The 16,924-nt window shown below is 54.2% G+C and overlaps 1 protein-coding gene across 1 annotated transcript in view; it reads left to right on the top strand.

Moving 5' to 3' along the window:
• Positions 1-16,924, top strand: part of LOC147111318 (plexin-A1-like) — a 616,616-nt gene that overhangs the window by 272,072 nt on the left and 327,620 nt on the right. The window contains exons 6-7 of the mRNA XM_086002083.1: positions 12,367-12,490; positions 15,418-15,571. Coding sequence (XP_085858209.1) covers positions 12,367-12,490; positions 15,418-15,571 — 278 coding nt within the window. The remainder of the gene's footprint in view (positions 1-12,366; positions 12,491-15,417; positions 15,572-16,924) is intronic.

The raw sequence follows: 16,924 nt of genomic DNA, 5'->3' as shown, positions 1-16,924 counted from the left end.
CTCCCCGCCCGTTCTCTCTCTCTCTCTCTCTCCGCCCGGCTCTCATCTCTCCTCTCTCTCTCTCTCCGCCCGACGCTCCTCGTCTCTCTCTCCCCACCCGTGCTCTCTCTCTCTCTCCCCCGCCCGTCTCTCTCTCTCTCCGCCGTCTCTCTCTCATCCCCGCCCGTCTCTCTCTCTCTCTCTCTCTCTCTCGTCTCTCTCCCTCCCGTCTCTCTCTCTCTCTCTCTCCGCCCGTCTCTCTCTCTCTCTCCTCCGCCCGTCTCTCTCTCTCTCTCCCCGCCCGTCTCTCTCTCTCTCTCTCCGCCCGTCTCTCTCCTCTCTCCCCGCCCGTCTCTCTCTCTCTCTCCGCCCGTCTCTCTCTCTCTCTCCCCGCCCGTCTCTCTCTCTCTCTCCCGCCCGTCTCTCTCTCTCTCTCTCTCTCGCCCGTCTCTCTCTCTCTCCTCTCCCCGCCCGTCTCTCTCTCTCTCTCCCTCTCCTCGCCGTCTCTCTCTCTCCGCCCGTCTCTCTCTCTCTCTCTCCGCCCGTCTCTCTCTCTCTCTCTCCCCGCCCGTCTCTCTCTCTCTCCCGCCCGTCTCTCTCTCTCTCTCTCCGCCCGTCTCTCTCTCTCTCTCTCCCGCCGTCTCTCTCTCTCTCCCCGCCCCGTCTCTCTCTCTCTCTCCCGCCCGTCTCTCTCTCTCTCTCCCGCCCGTCTCTCTCTCTCTCTCTCCCGCCCGTCTCTCTCTCTCCTCCGCCCGTCTCTCTCTCTCCCCGCCCGTCTCTCTCTCTCTCTCCCCGCCCGTCTCTCTCTCTCTCTCTCTCCCGCCCGTCTCTCTCTCTCTCTCTCTCTCCGCCCGTCTCTCTCTCTCTCTCCCGCCCGTCTCTCTCTCTCTCTCCCCGCCCGTCTCTCTCTCTCCCCGCCCGTCTCTCTCTCTCTCTCCCCGCCCGTCTCTCTCTCTCTCCCGCCCGTCTCTCTCTCTCTCCCGCCCGTCTCTCTCTCTCTCTCCCGCCCGTCTCTCTCTCTCTCTCTCCCGCCCGTCTCTCTCTCTCTCCGCCGTCTCTCTCTCCTCCCGCCGTCTCTCTCTCTCTCTCCGCCCGTCTCTCTCTCTCTCTCTCTCCGCCCGTCTCTCTCTCTCTCTCCGCCCGTCTCTCTCTCTCTCTCCGCCCGTCTCTCTCTCTCTCTCTCTCTCCCCGCCCGTCTCTCTCTTCTCTCTCTCCGCCCGTCTCTCTCTCTCTCTCCGCCCGTCTCTCTCTCTCTCTCTCCGCCCGTCTCTCTCTCTCCCCGCCCGTCTCTCTCTCTCTCTCCCGCCCGTCTCTCTCTCTCTCCCCGCCCGTCTCTCTCTCTCTCTCCTCCCGTCTCTCTCTCTCTCCCGCCGTCTCTCTCTCTCTCTCCGCCCGTCTCTCTCTCTCTCCCGCCCGTCTCTCTCTCTCTCTCTCTCCGCCCGTCTCTCTCTCTCTCTCTCTCTCCGCCCGTCTCTCTCTCTCTCTCTCTCTCGCCCGCCCGTCTCTCTCTCTCTCTCTCTCTCTCCGCCCGTCTCTCTCTCTCTCTCTCTCTCCCGCCCGTTCTCTCTCTCTCTCCCGCCCGTCTCTCTCTCTCTCTCTCCGCCCGTCTCTCTCTCTCCCGCCCGTCTCTCTCTCTCTCTCTCTCTCCCCACCCGTCTCTCTCTCTCCCGCCCGTCTCTCTCTCTCTCCCGCCCGTCTCTCTCTCTCTCTCTCTCTCCCCGCCCGTCTCTCTCTCTCTCCCCGCCCGTCTCTCTCTCTCTCTCTCCCCACCCGTCTCTCTCTCCCCGCCCGTCTCTCTCTCTCCCCGCCCGTCTCTCTCTCTCTCTCTCTCCCCGCCCGTCTCCTCTCTCTCTCCCCGCCCGTCTCTCTCTCTCTCCCCGCCCGTCTCTCTCTCTCTGCCCGTCTCTCTCTCTCTCTCCCCGCCCGTCTCTCTCTCTCTCCGCCCGTCTCTCTCTCTCTCTCCCCGCCCGTCTCTCTCTCTCTCTCTCTCCGCCCGTCTCTCTCTCTCTCTCTCTCTCTCCGCCCGTCTCTCTCTCTCTCTCCCCGCCCGTTTCTCTCTCTCTCTCTCTCTCCGCCCGTCTCTCTCTCTCTCTCTCCGCCCGTCTCTCTCTCTCTCCCCACCCGTCTCTCTCTCTCTCTCCCCGCCCGTCTCTCTCTCTCTCTCCCCGCCCGTCTCTCTCTCTCTCCGCCCGTCTCGCTCTCTCCCTGCCCGTCTCTCTCTCTCTCTCCGCCCGTCTCTCTCTCTCTCCCCACCCGTCTCTCTCTCTCTCTGCCCGTCTGTCTCTCTCTCTCTCTCCGCCCGTCTCTCTCTCTCTCTCCCCGCCCGTCTCTCTCTCTCTCCGCCCGTCTCTCTCGCTCTCTCCCCGCCCGTCTCTCTCTCTCTCTCCCTGCCCGTCTCCCTCTCTCTCTCTCCCCGCCCGTCTCTCTCTCTCTCTCTCTCTCTCCCCTCGCCCGTCTCTCTCTCTCCTCTCTCTCTCCCCGCCCGTCTCTCTCCCTCTCTCTCTCCCCGCCCGTCTCTCTCTCTCCCCGCCCGCCTCTCTCTCTCCCTCTCTCTCTCCCCGCCCGTGTCTCTCTCTCTCTCCCCACCCGTCTCTCTCTCTCTCCTCTCTCTCTCTCTCTCTCTCCCTGCCCGTCTCTCTCCCTCTCTCTCTCTCCCCGCCCGTGTCTCTCTCTCTCTCCCCACCCGTCTCTCTCTCTCTCTCTCTCTCCTCGCCCGTCTCTCTCTCTCTCTCTCTCTCCTCGCCCGTCTCTCTCTCTCTCTCTCTCTCCCCGCCCGTCTCTCTCTCTCTCTCCCTCTCCTCGCCCGTCTCTCTCTCTCTCCGCCCGTCTCTCTCTCTCTCTCTCCGCCCGTCTGTCTCTCTCTCTCTCCGCCCGTCTCTCTCTCTCTCTCCGCCCGTCTCTCTCTCTCCCCGCCCGTCTCTCTCTCTCTCTCTCCCCGCCCGTCTCTCTCTCTCTCTCCCCGCCCGTCTCTCTCTCTCTCTCTCTCTCTGCCCGTCTCTCTCTCTCTCTCCCCGCCCGTCTCTCTCTCTCTCTCTCTCCCCGCCCGTCTCTCTCTCTCTCTCCCCCGCCCGTCTCTCTCTCTCTCCGCCCGTCTCTCTCTCTCTCCGCCCGTCTCTCCCTCTCTCCCCGCCCGTCTCTCTCTCTCTCTCTCTCTCCGCCCGTCTCTCTCTCTCTCTCTCTCTCCGCCCGTCTCTCTCTCTCTCTCCCCGCCCGTCTCTCTCTCTCTCTCCCCGCCCGTCTCTCTCTCTCTCCGCCCATCTCTCTCGCTCTCTCCCCGCCGTCTCTCTCTCTCTCTCCCGCCCGTCTCTCTCTCTCCCAACCCGTCTCTCTCTCTCTCCCCGCCCGTCTCTCTCGCTCTCTCCCCGCCCGTCTCTCTCTCTCTCTCCCCGCCCGTCTCTCTCTCTCTCTCCTCCCGTCTCGCTCTCTCTCCGCCCGTCTCTCTCTCTCCCCGCCCGTCTCTCTCTCTCTCTCCCTCCGCCCGTCTCTCTCTCTCTCTCTCTCCGCCCGTCTCTCTCTCTCTCCGCCCGTCTCTCTCTCTCTCTCTCTCTCCCCGCCCGTCTCTCTCTCTCTCTCCGCCCGTCTCTCTCTCTCTCTCTCCGCCCGTCTCTCTCTCTCCGCCCGTCTCTCTCTCTCTCTCTCTCCCCACCCGTCTCTCTCTCCCCGCCCGTCTCTCTCTCTCCCCGCCCGTCTCTCTCTCTCTCTCTCTCCCCGCCCGTCTCTCTCTCTCTCCCCGCCCGTCTCTCTCTCTCTCTCCCCACCCGTCTCTCTCTCCCCGCCCGTCTCTCTCTCTCCCCGCCCGTCTCTCTCTCTCTCTCTCTCCCCGCCCGTCTCTCTCTCTCTCCCCGCCCGTCTCTCTCTCTCTCCCCGCCCGTCTCTCTCTCTCTCTCTGCCCGTCTCTCTCTCTCTCTCCCCGCCCGTCTCTCTCTCTCTCCCGCCCGTCTCTCTCTCTCTCTCCCCGCCCGTCTCTCTCTCTCTCTCTCTCCGCCCGTCTCTCTCTCTCTCTCTCTCTCCGCCCGTCTCTCTCTCTCTCTCCCCGCCCGTTTCTCTCTCTCTCTCTCTCTCTCCGCCCGTCTCTCTCTCTCTCTCTCTCTCCGCCCGTCTCTCTCTCTCTCCCCCACCCGTCTCTCTCTCTCTCTCCCCGCCCGTCTCTCTCTCTCTCCGCCCGTCTCGCTCTCTCCCCGCCCGTCTCTCTCTCTCTCTCCGCCCGTCTCTCTCTCTCTCCCCACCCGTCTCTCTCTCTCTCTCTCTCCGCCCGTCTGTCTCTCTCTCTCTCTCCGCCCGTCTCTCTCTCTCTCTCCCCGCCCGTCTCTCTCTCTCTCCGCCCGTCTCTCTCGCTCTCTCCCCGCCCGTCTCTCTCTCTCTCTCCCCGCCCGTCTCCCTCTCTCTCTCTCCCCGCCCGTCTCTCTCTCTCTCTCTCTCTCCCCTCGCCCGTCTCTCTCTCTCTCTCTCTCTCCCCGCCCGTCTCTCTCCCTCTCTCTCTCCCCGCCCGTCTCTCTCTCTCCCCGCCCGCCTCTCTCTCTCCCTCTCTCTCTCCCCGCCCGTGTCTCTCTCTCTCTCCCCACCCGTCTCTCTCTCTCTCTCTCTCTCTCTCCCTGCCCGTCTCTCTCCCTCTCTCTCTCTCCCCGCCCGTGTCTCTCTCTCTCTCCACACCCGTCTCTCTCTCTCTCTCTCTCTCTCTCTCCAATTCCAATTCCAATTCCAATTAAAATGCTTTATTGGCATGAAAGTTTACAGAGAACCATATTGCCAAAGCTTACATAGCAAAAAGGTACAGTTTTCCAACATTCTGTAGGTGTCAATCGATTTGACATTTGTTGGGTACATACAATATTACTTTTAAACAATATTAATTTTAAACAGTCTTTGTACTTCATTTGGTACGTTCAATATTAATTTTAAACAGTCTTAATTTTTAAACAGTCCTCAGGTTGTGACATGTTGTTACATATTTGGCCCCAAGGTATGGTCTCTCTCTCCCTGCCCGTCTCTCTCCCTCTCTCTCTCTCCCCGCCCGTGTCTCTCTCTCTCTCCCCACCCGTCTCACTCTCTCTCTCTCTCTCCCTGCCCGTCTCTCTCCCTCTCTCTCTCTCCCCGCCCCGTGTCTCTCTCCCCCACCCGTCTCTCTCCCTCCCTCTCTCTCTCCCTGCCTGTCTGTCTCTCTCCCCGCCCGTCTCTCTCTCTCTCCCCACCCGTCTCTCTCTCTCTCTCTCCCTGCCCGTCTGTCTCTCTCTTTCCCACCCGTGTCTCTTTCTACCCCCGCTCGTCTCTCACTCTCTCTCGCTCTCCCCGCCGTCGCTCTCTCTCTCTCTCCGCCCGTCTCTCTCTCTCCCCGCCCGTCTCTCTCTCTCTCCGCCCGTCTCTCTCGCTCTCTCCCCGCCCGTCTCTCTCTCTCTCTCCCCGCCCGTCTCTCTCTCTCTCTCTCTCTCTCTCCTCGCCTGCCTCTCTCTCTCTCTCTCTCTCTCCCCGCCCGTCTCTCTCCCTCTCTCTCTCCCAGCCCGTCTCTCTCTCTCTCTCCCCGCCCGTCTCTCTCTCTCCCTCTCTCTCTCCCCACCCGTCTCTCTCTCTCTCTCTCTCTCTCTCCCTGCCCGTCTCTCTCCCCTCTCTCTCTCTCCCCGCCCGTGTCTCTCTCTCTCTCCCCACCCGTCTCTCTCTCTCTCTCTCTCTCCCTGCCCGTCTCTCTCCCTCTCTCTCTCTCCCCGCCCGTGTCTCTCTCTCCCTGCCCGTCTCTCTCCCTCTCTCTCTCTCCCCCGCCCGTGTCTCTCTCTCTCTCCCCACCCGTCTCTCTCCCTCTCTCTCTCCCCGCCTGTCTGTCTCTCTCCCCGCCCGTCTCTCTCTCTCTCCCCACCCATCTCTCTCCCTCTCCCCCACCCGCCTCTCTCTCTCCCCGCCCGTCTCTCTCTCTCTCTCTCTTTCCCACCCGTGTCTCTCTCTCCCCCCGCTCGTCTCTCACTCTCTCTCGCTCTCCCCGCCCGTCGCTCTCTCTCTCCCCGCCCGCCCCACCTCTTGCGCACCCCCACTCATCAGTTGAGTGATTCAGTGTGAAGTCAGTCGCTGTTCATTGCAAAGTCAATTGAGAACTTTGACTGGAAGAGGGCTGCTCACCTGGGATATGGAGGAGAGCGAGAGAATTGGAGTTACAAAGATGAAGAGGTGACAAAATGGGCGAGCAACCTCGATGGGCCGAACGGCCTCCTCCCCTTCCTATGTTCAGTGGGGATGACGAACAGAGCATGTTTAACAGCACTTTCTGTAAAGGGAATCTCCTCCTTTAAGTTTTATCTTGATTTTCACTTTTGTGATAAAAGTTAAGAAAATCCTTGTTAATGCTAATTAGTAATTAGGAGGCGCTAACCTGCCTTGGAATGAACGGAGTGATTACACCGAGAGACCACGGCTGTTGGGACCAGTTCTGCAGTGGAGCAGTTGCCGCGTGATCGTGATATTAAACTGTGATTATTTAAATTGGGACATCAATTATTTAGGTGCCATCGTTACCTCTGTTTTCACAAGATGTTATTGCTTCTGTCCGTAGCCACACAGAGCTCGATGTGGCTTAACATCAAGTGACTTGGGTTTAAAGAGAATCGTGTCTTGTTAGACAGCAGTCGACTATAAATTATTCACTGCAGCATGAATAGAAACACTAACACGATTTAGATTTATGTTTGGAAAATTGAATTTTCAATGCAGGAGATCACAAGGAATTAATTTACACCGGGTAGGGGGAAGAGTGAAAAGTGCTCGCGAATAAGACCATCGTCGCAGGTTTTAGTCCCACTCCCGGAGCTAAAGTTCCAAATAGGATACTTCCTGCGAGAGCGAGGCCAAGCCACTTACCTGATTGGGCAGAGCTGGTGAGCCAAGGGCATGTGTCACGCCTGGTGCGGTAGGGGGCTCGTGTTTCTGAAGGATCTTCACGTGCAGGATGAGACAAGAACTGAGTGATTATACCCATCAGGAAAGGCTGAACAGGCTGGGGCTCTTTTCCTCTAGAAAAGGGAAGGTGACCCGATAGAGATCTTCAAGATTAATAAGGGGTTTGACAGGGTAGACGTAGAGAAGATGTTTCCACTCACGGGGGTGAGACCAGAACTACGGGTCATAAATATAAGATAGTCACTAATAAATCCAATATAGGACTTCAGGAGAAACTTCTTTAACCAGAGAGTGGTGAGAATGTGGAACTCGCTATCTAAGGATAAGGGGTAAGCCATTTAGAGAGATGAGGAGGAATTTCTTCACCCAGAGAGTGGTGAACCTGTGGAATTCTCTACCACAGAAGGCAGTGGAGGCCAATTCATTAAATATATTCAAGAAGGAGTTAGATATATTTCTTAAGGCTAAAGGGATCAAGGGCTATGGGGAGAAGGCAGGGACAGGGTACTGAGTTCGGATGATCAGCCATGATCTCATTGAATGGCGGAGCGGGCTCGAGGGGCCGAATGGCCTACTCCTGCTCCTATCTTCTATGTTTCCAGGCTACCACAGGGAGTGGTTGAGGCGAATAGCACAGATGCATTTAAGGGGAAGCTAGATAAACACATGAGGGAGAAAGGAATAGAAGGATATGCTGATAGGGTGAGATGAAGTAGGGTGGGAGGACGCTCTTGTGTTGCATAAACGACGACATGGACCAGTTGGGCTGAATCGTCTGTTTCCGTGTTGTAGACTTGATATAACACTACCGCATTGAGGAAGGAAAATGGTGTATGCCAGGCTAAATGGAGGAGATCGGAGGGCCGAATGGACGTGTTGTAGAAGGGAAAGCTTTTGACAATTTTCAAAGCGGGTGGGGGGGTGGGGGGGCCAAGGGTCAGATGTAAGGGGTTAAGAAGGGAGGTCAGTGGGGGCAGGGATGCAGTGACCTAAAGAGCAAGCATCGCTGGTGGGTCGAAGGAGAAGTCTGGTGTCCGAGCAGCAGAGGGTGCGTGCGGGGGTGTATGGATGGAGAAGGTCCTGGGCTAGGGTGCGGGAAATCTGCAGAGGGATTTGAAACCAAAGCCCTTGAAATTGGTTCGCAAACAAGTTATTATAGTCTGGAAGAAAAACGGTTCTGAGCGCCCCGTGTAACGGGTGTCAGCCATAGATCAGTGGGTAGCACTCTCGCTTTTGAGACAGAAGGCTGGGGGTTCGAGGCCCGAGGAGAGATTACTTCACTGGTGCAGGTCCAGTCAAAGCCCATCTGAAACTCATGGAAATTCCTTGAGAGTTGACATCTCCGCATCCTTTCGCCGTAGGCCCTGCCCATCTGTTGAAGTAGATGTTCGCGATCCCAAGGCCCTATTTGAAGAAGAGCCGGTGAGATCTCCCACCGTTTTGCCCAATGTGCTTCCCTCAACCAACGCCACCAAAAAATAAAATGAACGGGTTCTTAATCTCAGTACCCGTGTTGGGATCTTGCTGTGCGCAAAGTGGCTGCCCATGTTGGCCTACATAGCAACAGTGAGTGCGCTTCAAAAGGAATTACGTGGCTGTGAAGCGCTTTGGGACCTTCTGAGGACTCTAAAGGCGCTATACAAATGCACGTTCTTTTCTTTCCCGGAAAGCTATGGGAGACTCTTGTGTCTGGGTGAGACGTGTGGCAAAACAATTCGCTTACGGTTTTCCCAATTGGGAAATCTTTGCAGAATCAAGTCCCTGCAATCAACTGTGCCCTCGGCTCGCTTGGGTTTTCCCATTCTCCTTCCCGCTCGCAGTGCAGTCTATAAATGCGACCCGATACTTCTTTCACCCTGAGCGGCGCTATGAGAACGTCGGCCCATGCCCCTTGCTCCTTCGGCCAGGCAGTGTGTCAGAACTCTTCTCGCTCCGTGCTCCATCTTACAAGCTTCGGCTAATTCACCAGCCGCTGCATTGGGTGACTGTCCATTCTACGAGGCAATAAAAGTGAGGAAGTGACGCTTCAGTGGTACAGAGCCCTGGTCAGCCCCTATCTGGAGTAACTGTGTTCAGTTCTGGACACCGAACCTCAGGAAAGATATACCGGCCTTTAATGGCTGTACAGCGCAGATTCATCAGAATGGTACCTGACATGAATCAGTCATTCATGAAAGAAAGACTTATGAAATAATACTGAGCGGCCTACGGGTGGCGCTGTCCAGGGAGAGGATAAATACTCGGGCAGGGGCCCAGCTTGCGCAGGACATTCTTAACAGGAACTAGTGAAGGACACAACTAGACCGCCATGTTGTAAAACAGTTGATTAAAGCTTTGTTTAACGCTTAGACCAAGTGCCTCGTAGTTTTCTTACGTCAGTACCGAGGCTTAAAAGGGTTATATCATGGTGAGAAGGTTGAGTAAACTTGGCTTGTATTCCTTTGAGTTTAGAAGGTTGAGGGGTTTAAAAGAGATTCGATAGGGTAGATCACAGAATCACAGAAACCCCACAATGCAGATAGAGGCCATTTCAGCCCATCGAGCCTGCACCGACACATATCCCACCCGATCCCCGTAACCCCTACATCAACACATATCCCACCCTATCCCCGTAACCCCACGTATTTAATCCCCCTAACACTAAGGGTCAATTTATCATAGCCAATCAACCTAACCCGCACATCTTTGGACTGTGGGAGGAAACCGGAGCACCCGGAGGAAACCCACGCAAATACGGGGAGAATGTGCAAACTCCACACAGACAGTCACCCGAGGCCGGATTCGAACCCGGGTCCCTGGCGCTGTGAGGCAACAGTGCTAACCACTATGCCACCGTGCTGCCACCGATACAGAGAAACTATTTCCTCTTGTGTCAGCAGTGGCTCAGTGGCTCAGCACTCTTGCCTCTGAGCTGCGAAGGTTGTGGGTTCGAGTCCCACTCCAGAGACTTGAGCACAAAAATCCAGGCTGACACTCCAGTGCAGTACTGAGGGAGTGCTGCACTGTTGGAGGTGCTGTCTTTCGGATGAGATGTTAAACTGAGGCCCCCGTCTGCGCTCTCGGGTGGACGTAAAAGATCCCATGGCCACTATTTCGTAGAAGATCAGGGGAGTTCTCCCTGCTCTCCTAGACCATATTAATTGCTCAGTCAACATCATTAAAACAAATTATCGGATCATTATCACATTGCTGTTTGTGGGAGCTTGCTGTGCACACATTGACAGCTGTGTTTCCTACATTACAACAGTGACTACATTTCAAAAAGTACAACATGAGAAGATAGGAGCAGGAGTAGGCCATTCGGCCCCTCGAGCCCGCTCCGCCATTTAATGAGATCATGGCTGATCGTCCAAATTCAGTACCCTGGCCCTGCTTTCTCCCCATATCCCTTTAGCCTTAAGAAATATATCTAACTCCTTCAAATATATCTAACTTCATTGGCTGTAAAGCACTTTGGGACGTCAGGAGGTGGTGAAAGGCGCTTTAGAAATGCAAGATTTACTTTCTTTCTTTCCTCATTACATCATCAGCTTCTCAAATGAATCCAGTGCCCTGGGCTCGAACACCCTCCCTGGCAGCTCGTCCCAGCTGCTGATCATCCCTTGATGTTAGGAAATACTTGCTGGCAACCGAGCTAAACTTCACCGCCCTGGCCCCTCGCCCCATCTCGTCCTGCCTCCCGGGCATATCTGAACGTATGGTCCCAGGTGGCTTACGTTTAACTCCCCTGTCAAGTATTTGATAGGCCTCCTTAAACTCCCCTCCAAGGCATCGCCGAGGCCGGGTTTACGAAGTCGTTGCTCAGAACCCGCGATTCCAACATTGGAGATTGTCCCCTTGGGACGACCGGTGGTTGTGAAAGGTGCTGTATAAATGCAAGACTTTCTTTCTTTCTGGTGGGGGGCGGGGTGGGGGGGGGGGAGCGCCCAGAACAAGGGGACATAATCTTAAAATTAGAGCCAGACCATTCAGGAGTGGAATCAGGAAGCACTCTTTCACACAAAGGAAATCTGGACCTCGCGTCCCCCAAACAGCTGTGGATGTCGGGGGTGAATTGGAGCCTTTAAGACTGAGATCGCTAAGATTTTTGTGAGGTAAGGGTGTCCAGGGATACGGATCAAAGACGGGCAAATGGAGTTGAGGTACAGACCAGCCGTGATCTGATGGAATGGCGGAGCAGGCTCGAGGGGCCGAATGGCCTCCTCCTGTGTCTGTAGTTTACCGTCGTGCGCTCTGTACCTGTTATCTTGGCTTTGGACTGAAACCAACCCCTTAAACATCCATTTAAAAAAAAAAAAATCCCTTGGACCTAACTCCCTATTTTCCCCCATTTTTAATCTCCCTCCTGCTAGTGAAGGGCACAGTTCTCGCCCCAACCCGTGGCATTGTATCCCAGCGAGGCGAAGGCCGGAATCTCTTGCCCGGTCTTTTTATCTATATAGTGGTGCTCGCACATGCTTCAAGTGCTCCCTGTGTGGTCTCTGTAAATGCTTTATTTAATAATTCCCGAGTTTTAAATGTTTTATTGAAAGGAGCCTTGGGCAGGATTTGTTAGCAATAGAAGTGCCAACAATCTGACAAATTATGCGATCAGAAATGTAATAGATCTGGAACACGGAGCTGGGCCTTTCTTGGGGCCTTCAGTCAGCTGCCACTTAATTTTGACGTTACTCCATCAAGGTGAACCAGCATCTGGATTTTAAAAAAAAGATAAAAAATCAAACCCTTGCTGGACCCTCCCGGGCTCAACTGAGGCGGGCCAAGGGCCCCCAGAGTGCACCGACCGCTGGGCTTCGGTAAAGGTGGGGAGAGGCGGTGAGATAACTCTGGAAGTGGTGATTCGGTTGACGCCAAGAATGGCTTTTGAAAGCCAAATGAAAATACCGAGAGACGAGGGGTTCCACTGTCTTGAGATCCTTGGTTAGGGTGATTTGGAGTCGGAGTTGGAAAAGAAAGAAAGACTTGCATTTCTATAGCGCCTTTCACAACCAGCGGAAGTCTCAAAGCGCTTTACAGCCAATGAAGTGGTTTTGAAGTGTAGTTCTGTTGTAATGTAGGAAACGCGGCAGCCAATTTGTGCACAGCAAGCTCCCATAAACAGCAATGTGATAATGACCAGATAATCTGTCTTAGTGATTGTTGGTTGAGGGTTAAGTATTGGCCAGGATACCGGGGGTAACTCCCCTGCTCTTACTCGAAGTAGTGCCATGGGATCTTTTACGTCCACCTGAGAGCGCAGACTCTCCTGGGCCTCGGTTTAACGTCTCATCCGAAAGACGGCACCTCCGACAGTGCAGCACTCCCTCAGTACAAGCACCGGGAGTAGTGAGCCTTGGGCCAAATGTTGTATGTAATTCTTTGTAACTAGGCATGGGCAAGCAATGCTGGCCTGGCCAGTGATGTCCACGTCTTGAAAATGAATGAAAAAGAAATGTGTCTTGGTATTTGGGACTTGGGGGTCTGTTGGGTATGGTGGACAGCTGGTGACTGATGACTCTGATGTTGCTGCAGATGCTCTCGCAAGGACAAGTGTGACCGGGCTAACGAGTATCAGCGCTTCGCCTCGAGCCTGCGACAGTGTGTCCAACTGAGCGTCCAGCCCAAGAACATCTCCGTCACCATGTCCCAGGTTCTGGTGAGTTGGATTGGATTTTATAGTCTGCTTTTCATCCAAAGTATATGTGTGAGAGTGTGTGTGTGTGAGAGAGAGTGTGTGTGTGTGTTGGCCAACAAAACCAAAATGAAATGGGCAAGGATCTGAATTGTGCTTTTAATATTATTCTAATCAATCCAGTTCACCACAGCACTGATGTGAATTGAATGTGAATTTGGCATGGTTTCTTGTCATGCCAAGATTTGGCCCCTTTGAAGAGAGGGCCTCATTGGACCTTCTGGCTCGATGCTTGGGAGTAGATTGGCAGAAGCCATTTGTTTATTCTTCTTGTTTTGGGAGCAAGGGTTGGGGTGGGGAGAGGGGGGGGAAGAGTAACATCAGGATAATTTAATATTTGGCGCGGTTCCGGTCACCCCGTTGGCGCCCTTGCTGGATCATGTCTGACGAGCCCCCCTTCCCTGGACTCCATGGAGATCAGATGCACTGCGGGTTTTTGTAAAAGCACACTGCCCTTTAACCTGAGATCACATCCCATCCTAACTGATTGGATAATGGGGTCTTTGTGATGGACTGGCTGAGTCCTTCACTTGAAGTGAGGGAAGGGTACAGCTCGAATCACGACCAGTCGTGATCTTCCTGACCTGTAAAAACTCAACTACCTGATTTTGAGCTCTGGAACTCATCTATCTTTCAAGATGCCCAATTTACATAAACAAATTGGTTCTAATTAGCATGTTCAGGAGCATGCTCACTCTACGAGATTAATGATTGCACAGCCCAAGTTTCACAATGTTGGGGCTTACAGTTTCTGATTTTTGTTTTAATGAAACCATGTAAATTTGAACAAATCAACGCCATTCATTGGCCTGAGAATGTCATGAGAAGGCTGTTTATAAAGTTAATAAAATGAGCAGTTGTGTATTTTAGTTTTTAATGTAAGGGTCACGCTGTTGAATGCCTTCTCGCTCCAACCTTTCCTCGCAAGGAGAGAGAATCAAAGGAAGTAAACGATTCCTTAAAGGGGACCCGTCAAGGGTTTGGACAGCTTAGGGCGTAGTGGTACCGCCCCAGGTAGTGCTAAACCATATGGACGCACGTGACGGGAGCTTGTATTTATACAGCAGCTCACCCCGTCTCTCGGATGTTCCAAAGCGCTTCGCGCACAATGGATTGCTTTGAGGTTTGGTCACTGTTATATTGGCAAACAGGGCAGCCATTTTGAGCACAGCAATGCCCCACGAAGAGCAGTGAGATGAGGGAGCAGTTCATCTGTTTTTGGTGGGAGTTGGTTGAGAGAGAAATGTTGGCCAGGACACCAGGATAACTCCTTGATCATCATCTTCAATAACTTGCTCCCATTTCTTGTGTTCTTATGGAAAGCAAGTGCTGGCCTTATGGTCCCTCGAGCCTGCTCCGCCATTCAGTAAGATCATGCCTGATCTTCAACCTCAACTTCACTTTCCTGCCCTATCTCCATATCCCTTGATTCTTGCAGTGTCCAAAAATCTATTGATCTCTGTCTTGAATATACTCAACGACTGAGCATCCACAGCCCTCTGGGGTAGAGAATTCCAAAGATTCACAACCCTTCGAGTGAAGAAATTCCTCCTCATCTCAGTCTTAAATGGCCGACCCCTTATCCTGAGACTATGCCCACTAGTTCGAGACTCTTCAACCAGGGGAAACAACCTCTCAGCATCTACCCTGTCAAGCCCTCTAGCGTCTGAAGAGGTGGCAACTCAAAGTTACAAAGTGTTTATACCACAGGAACAGACCATTCGGCCCAACATGCCAGTGTTTATGCTCCACACGAGCCTCCTCCCACCCTTCTGCATCTAACCCCATCAACATATCCTACTGTAGGCCGACATCCCGATAATGCAGCTTTCCCTCAGTGCTGCATCGATGTCTCAGCCTTTGTGAAAAAGCCCTTCGGTTGGTGAGGGTGAGCCGAGCCCAGACTACTCGGGTGGGTTCGAGTCTGTGCAGAGTTAGCTAGTCTGAGTGGAAATGCAGTCACTGGCCTCGGCAGCTGTGGGCGAGGGTAGAGGAAGGTGGATCAGCCAGAGCTCAGGCTGCTGACCATTACATGGTGACTGCTGACTGAATGGCTATCTGTGTGGACAGATGATGAAAGCAGGATTGGGCTTCCCTGCGATGGCCGATAGCCCGTCGGCACTCCCTGGCTAGGCTAGGCTGGTCCGTGAAGCCCGTTATTTTTTATTCGTTCACGGGATGTGGGCGTCGCTGGCAAGGCCGGCATTTATTGCCCATCCCTAATTGCCCTCGAGAAGGTGGTGGTGAGCCGCCTTCTTGAACCGCTGCAGTCCGTGTGGTGAAGGTGCTCCCACAGCGCTGTTAGGGAGGGAGTTCCAGGATTTTGACCCAGCGACGATGAAGGAACAGCGATATATTTCCAAGTCGGGATGGTGTGTGACTTGGAGGGGAATATAGAGGCGCTGGCATTCCCATGCGCCTGCTGCCCTTGTCCTTCTAGGTGGAAAAGGTCGCGGGTTTGGGAGGTGCTGCCGAAGAAGCCTTGGCGAGTTGCTGCAGTGCATCTTGTAGATGGTACACACTGCAGCCATGGTACGCTGGTGGTGGAGGGAGTGAATGTTTAAGGTGGTGGATGGGGTGCCAATCAAGTGGGTTGCTTTGCCCTGGATGGTGTCGAGCTTCTTGAGTGATGTTGGAGCTGCACTCTTTCAGAACTGCCAATCGCGTGGGCTACCAGTGCCGGTGAAACCCATACCCCAACTAGACCAGGTACCTGCAAGTAAAGCGGGGAGAGGTTGAAAGGATAATGTTCCTGAGGGAAGCAGCCGCGATGAAATATTGTTTTGATTTCTGCTCGAGTCAGTCTTGCTGTAGCAGGGATTCTGCTCTCTGTTGGATTGTTAACGCTCCGCTTCTTTGTTCTTGAACACATTCTCTCTCTCTCTCTGCAGCTGATTCTGCAAACCCGCAATGTTCCTGACCTATCTACGGGAGTCAACTGTTCCTTTGAAGATTTCACAGAGACCGAGGGTCGGATAATGGACGGGAGGATCTACTGTAGATCGCCCTCGGCCAGAGAGATTGTCCCCATCACGAGAGGCCAGGGTAAGTCCGCAATGTTCCACCGTTCTGCCTGGCCATCCGAATACGTCCTTGCTTCAGCTTCAGCGACTTCGAGCGTGTTTCCCCCCCTGCCCCCCCCCCCCCGACGACTCAGTTGGTTTAAAAAAGCTATTTAAAGCCAATGACGTATTTTCGAAGTGCAGTCACTGTTGTAATGTGGGAAACATTACAACAGTGAGCCAATTTGCAGACAACAAGATCCAACAAACAGTAATGAGATAATGACCAGATCATCTGGGTTTTTTTTTAGTGATGTTTGGTTGAGGGATAAACATTGGCCAGGACACCGGGGAGAACTCCCCCTGCTCTTCTTCAAAATAGAGGCCCTGGGATCTATTACGTCCACCTGAGAGGGCAGGCGGGGCCTCGGTTTAACGTCTGATCCGAAAGGCGGCACCTCCGACAGTGCAGCACTCCCTCAGTACTGCACCGGGAGTGTCGGCCTGGATTTTGTGCTCAATTCTCTGAAGTAGGGGTTGAACCCACAATCCTTTACCCCCTAGTTTGGCACTGAGCCACACAGATCAGGAAGAATCCCCGCGAGCCGCCCTCGATCTCTGTTGGGGCGGGTGTTCTGCTGGTATGATTGGCCTCAGCATCCCTGGGCGGGGGACTGGGGAAGGGGGTGGGTGGGGGGACTAGGGGAATCAGTGGGGTTCTGACGAATAATTACTGTCCAGCGACCTCCTGCTGCAAAGTGCTTGAACATGAGGCCCAGGTTTCTCCAGCCATCACCATGGTCGAATATCCTGCAGGCACTCGCTGTCGACGTGCCCTCATGAAGAGTGGAGCTAACGGAGAGTGGCCATCTACCCCCAGCTGCTTTGGCAGGGCTGGGGGAGAACAAGCCACCTCCGTGAAAATAAGGAGTGTGTGTCGCCCACATATTCACGGTAACTGTTGTTACCTCTGTTCCTTTGCATTGGAGAAACTCCTCTATAAATCTCTCTGGAAAAGGGAAGACATAGAAACATAGAAGATAGGAACAGGAGTAGGCCATTCGGCCCCTCGAGCCTGCTCCGCCATTCAATGAGATCATGGCTGATCATCCAAATTCAGTACCCTGTCCCTGCCTTCTCCCCATATCCCTTGATCCCTTTAGCCTTAAGAAATATATCCAACTCCTTCTTGAATATATTTAATGAATTGGCCTCCACTGCCTTGTGTGGTAGAGAATTCCACAGGTTCACCACTCTCTGGGTGAAGAAATTCCTCCTCATCTCTGTCCTAAATGGCTTACCCCTTATCCTTAGACTGTGACCCCTGGTTCTGGACTCCTCCGCCATCGGGAACATCCTTCCTGCACCTGGTCTGTCTAGTCCTGTTAGAATTTTA

This window comes from Somniosus microcephalus, chromosome 11 (assembly GCF_052327205.1).
Source record: "Somniosus microcephalus isolate GS21.2 chromosome 11, FLI_Smic_1.0, whole genome shotgun sequence".
Classification (NCBI taxonomy): domain Eukaryota; kingdom Metazoa; phylum Chordata; class Chondrichthyes; order Squaliformes; family Somniosidae; genus Somniosus; species Somniosus microcephalus.
Note: the sequence above shows the minus strand (reverse complement) of the source record. Positions and strands in the feature narration are given on the sequence as shown.